The 1,656-nt window shown below is 47.7% G+C and overlaps 1 protein-coding gene across 1 annotated transcript in view; it reads right to left on the reverse strand.

Moving 5' to 3' along the window:
* DOCK2 (dedicator of cytokinesis 2) overlaps window positions 1–1,656 on the reverse strand; it is a 179,510-nt gene that overhangs the window by 1,799 nt on the left and 176,055 nt on the right. The window contains exon 51 of the mRNA XM_005425361.2: window positions 772–914. Coding sequence (XP_005425418.1) covers window positions 772–914 — 143 coding nt within the window. The remainder of the gene's footprint in view (window positions 1–771; window positions 915–1,656) is intronic.

The following is a 1,656-nucleotide window of genomic DNA, read 5'->3' on the forward strand; positions in this document are numbered from 1 at the left end:
TCCTTCCATCCCTGCATCCTTCCATCCCTGCATCCTTCCATCCCTGCATCCTTCCATCCCTGCATCCTTCCATCCTTCCATCCCTGCATCCTTCCATCCTTCCATCCCTGCATCCTTCCATCCTTCCATCCCTGCATCCTTCCATCCTTCCATCCCTGCATCCTTCCATCCTTCCATCCCTGCATCCTTCCATCCTTCCATCCCTGCATCCTTCCATCCTTCCATCCCTGCATCCTTCCATCCTTCCATCCCTGCATCCTTCCATCCCTGCATCCTTCCATCCCTGCATCCTTCCATCCCTGCATCCTTCCATCCCTGCATCCTTCCATCCTTCCATCCCCACATCCTTCCATCCCTGCATCCCTGCATCCTCCCATCCCTGCAGCCCTGCATCCTTCCAGTCCTCCATCCCTTCATCCCTCTATCCCTGAATCTATCCATTCCTGCACCCCTGAAACCCTGCATTCCTTCATCCTTCCATCCCTACACCCCTCCATCCCTGCGTTCCTCCATCCCTGCATCCCTCCACCCTCTACACCTGCATCCCTCCATCCTTCCTGCCCTCCATCCCAGCATCTCTCCCACTGGAAGTGCTGCCTAAGCCATCTTTGCCTCCACATTGAGCTTCTACCCCTCTCTCTGACAAAAGCATCAAGAAAAAAAAGCAGTTTGCCTTACAAGCCTATTTGTCTCAAATACTTAATTTTCATAGCCCAGAATTTTGGAACATGTAACTCTTCCTTTTCCCCCGCACAACCACACAGGACCTACCATTGTTTTAAATAACTGGTTCACTTTCTTTCTTTTGAAGGTTTTCTTGTCACCATCTGAGGTGGAAGGGAGCACTGGCTGGCTCAGCCTGTGTGAGGCAATTGTTTCATCAGATGCCACAGTGCTGACGGACAGAGTTAATCCTTAGGATGGAAACAATATTGGTTACACAAAACAAAACCAAAAAGGGAGAATCAAACTGTAAGACAAAGCAGAACTCAAAATTGTGAAGTACTGCAATGATTAGTAAAAATGGAGACATTTTTAATCCAACTATAAATTAAATAATAGGGAAACAATAAACAAAAATTAAATAATAGGGAAACAATAAACTTCATTACATTGAAACTGAACAGTGAAAAAAAAAGAACCAATCTGGTCAAAGAATTAAAAATAGATAAACACATGTCAAAGAAGTGGGCCATGGCAGGCTGTTGTGTTGTGCTGAACATCTGTTACGGGCATCTGGAAAGAGAGGGGCAGTGAGAGGGATAGATGAAATGCAGGCTAAGAAATGGGATGTCCTGTGGAACAAGGGGGTAAAAGAGACTGAAACTGGGCCTGTTTTCTCTGTGCCCCAGCCTAGAGATGAGCTCCAACTTCAGTCACACTTTCCCTTTTCTTTCACCCATCTGTCTGGGGGCAGCTGTGTTACCTTGCTTCCCCTGCCTCCCTGGTGAGGCAATCTATGGGATTCCTCTCTGGCTTCAAAACCAGACATCAAAATCCTGATATGGGGCAAGCTCTGGGGATATTCATCCCCCAGAGCACAGCACAGAGCATTTCTCCCAGTTTCTCACACTGCCCTTGGCTGTGAGCCCTTGTTTGTGCTCCTGAGGCCCTACAGAGCAGGGAAGCTGAATAAATCTTGCCTCTTTCTAGGCA

This window comes from Geospiza fortis, unplaced genomic scaffold (genome assembly GCF_000277835.1).
Source record: "Geospiza fortis unplaced genomic scaffold, GeoFor_1.0 scaffold413, whole genome shotgun sequence".
Taxonomy (NCBI): Eukaryota; Metazoa; Chordata; class Aves; order Passeriformes; family Thraupidae; genus Geospiza; species Geospiza fortis.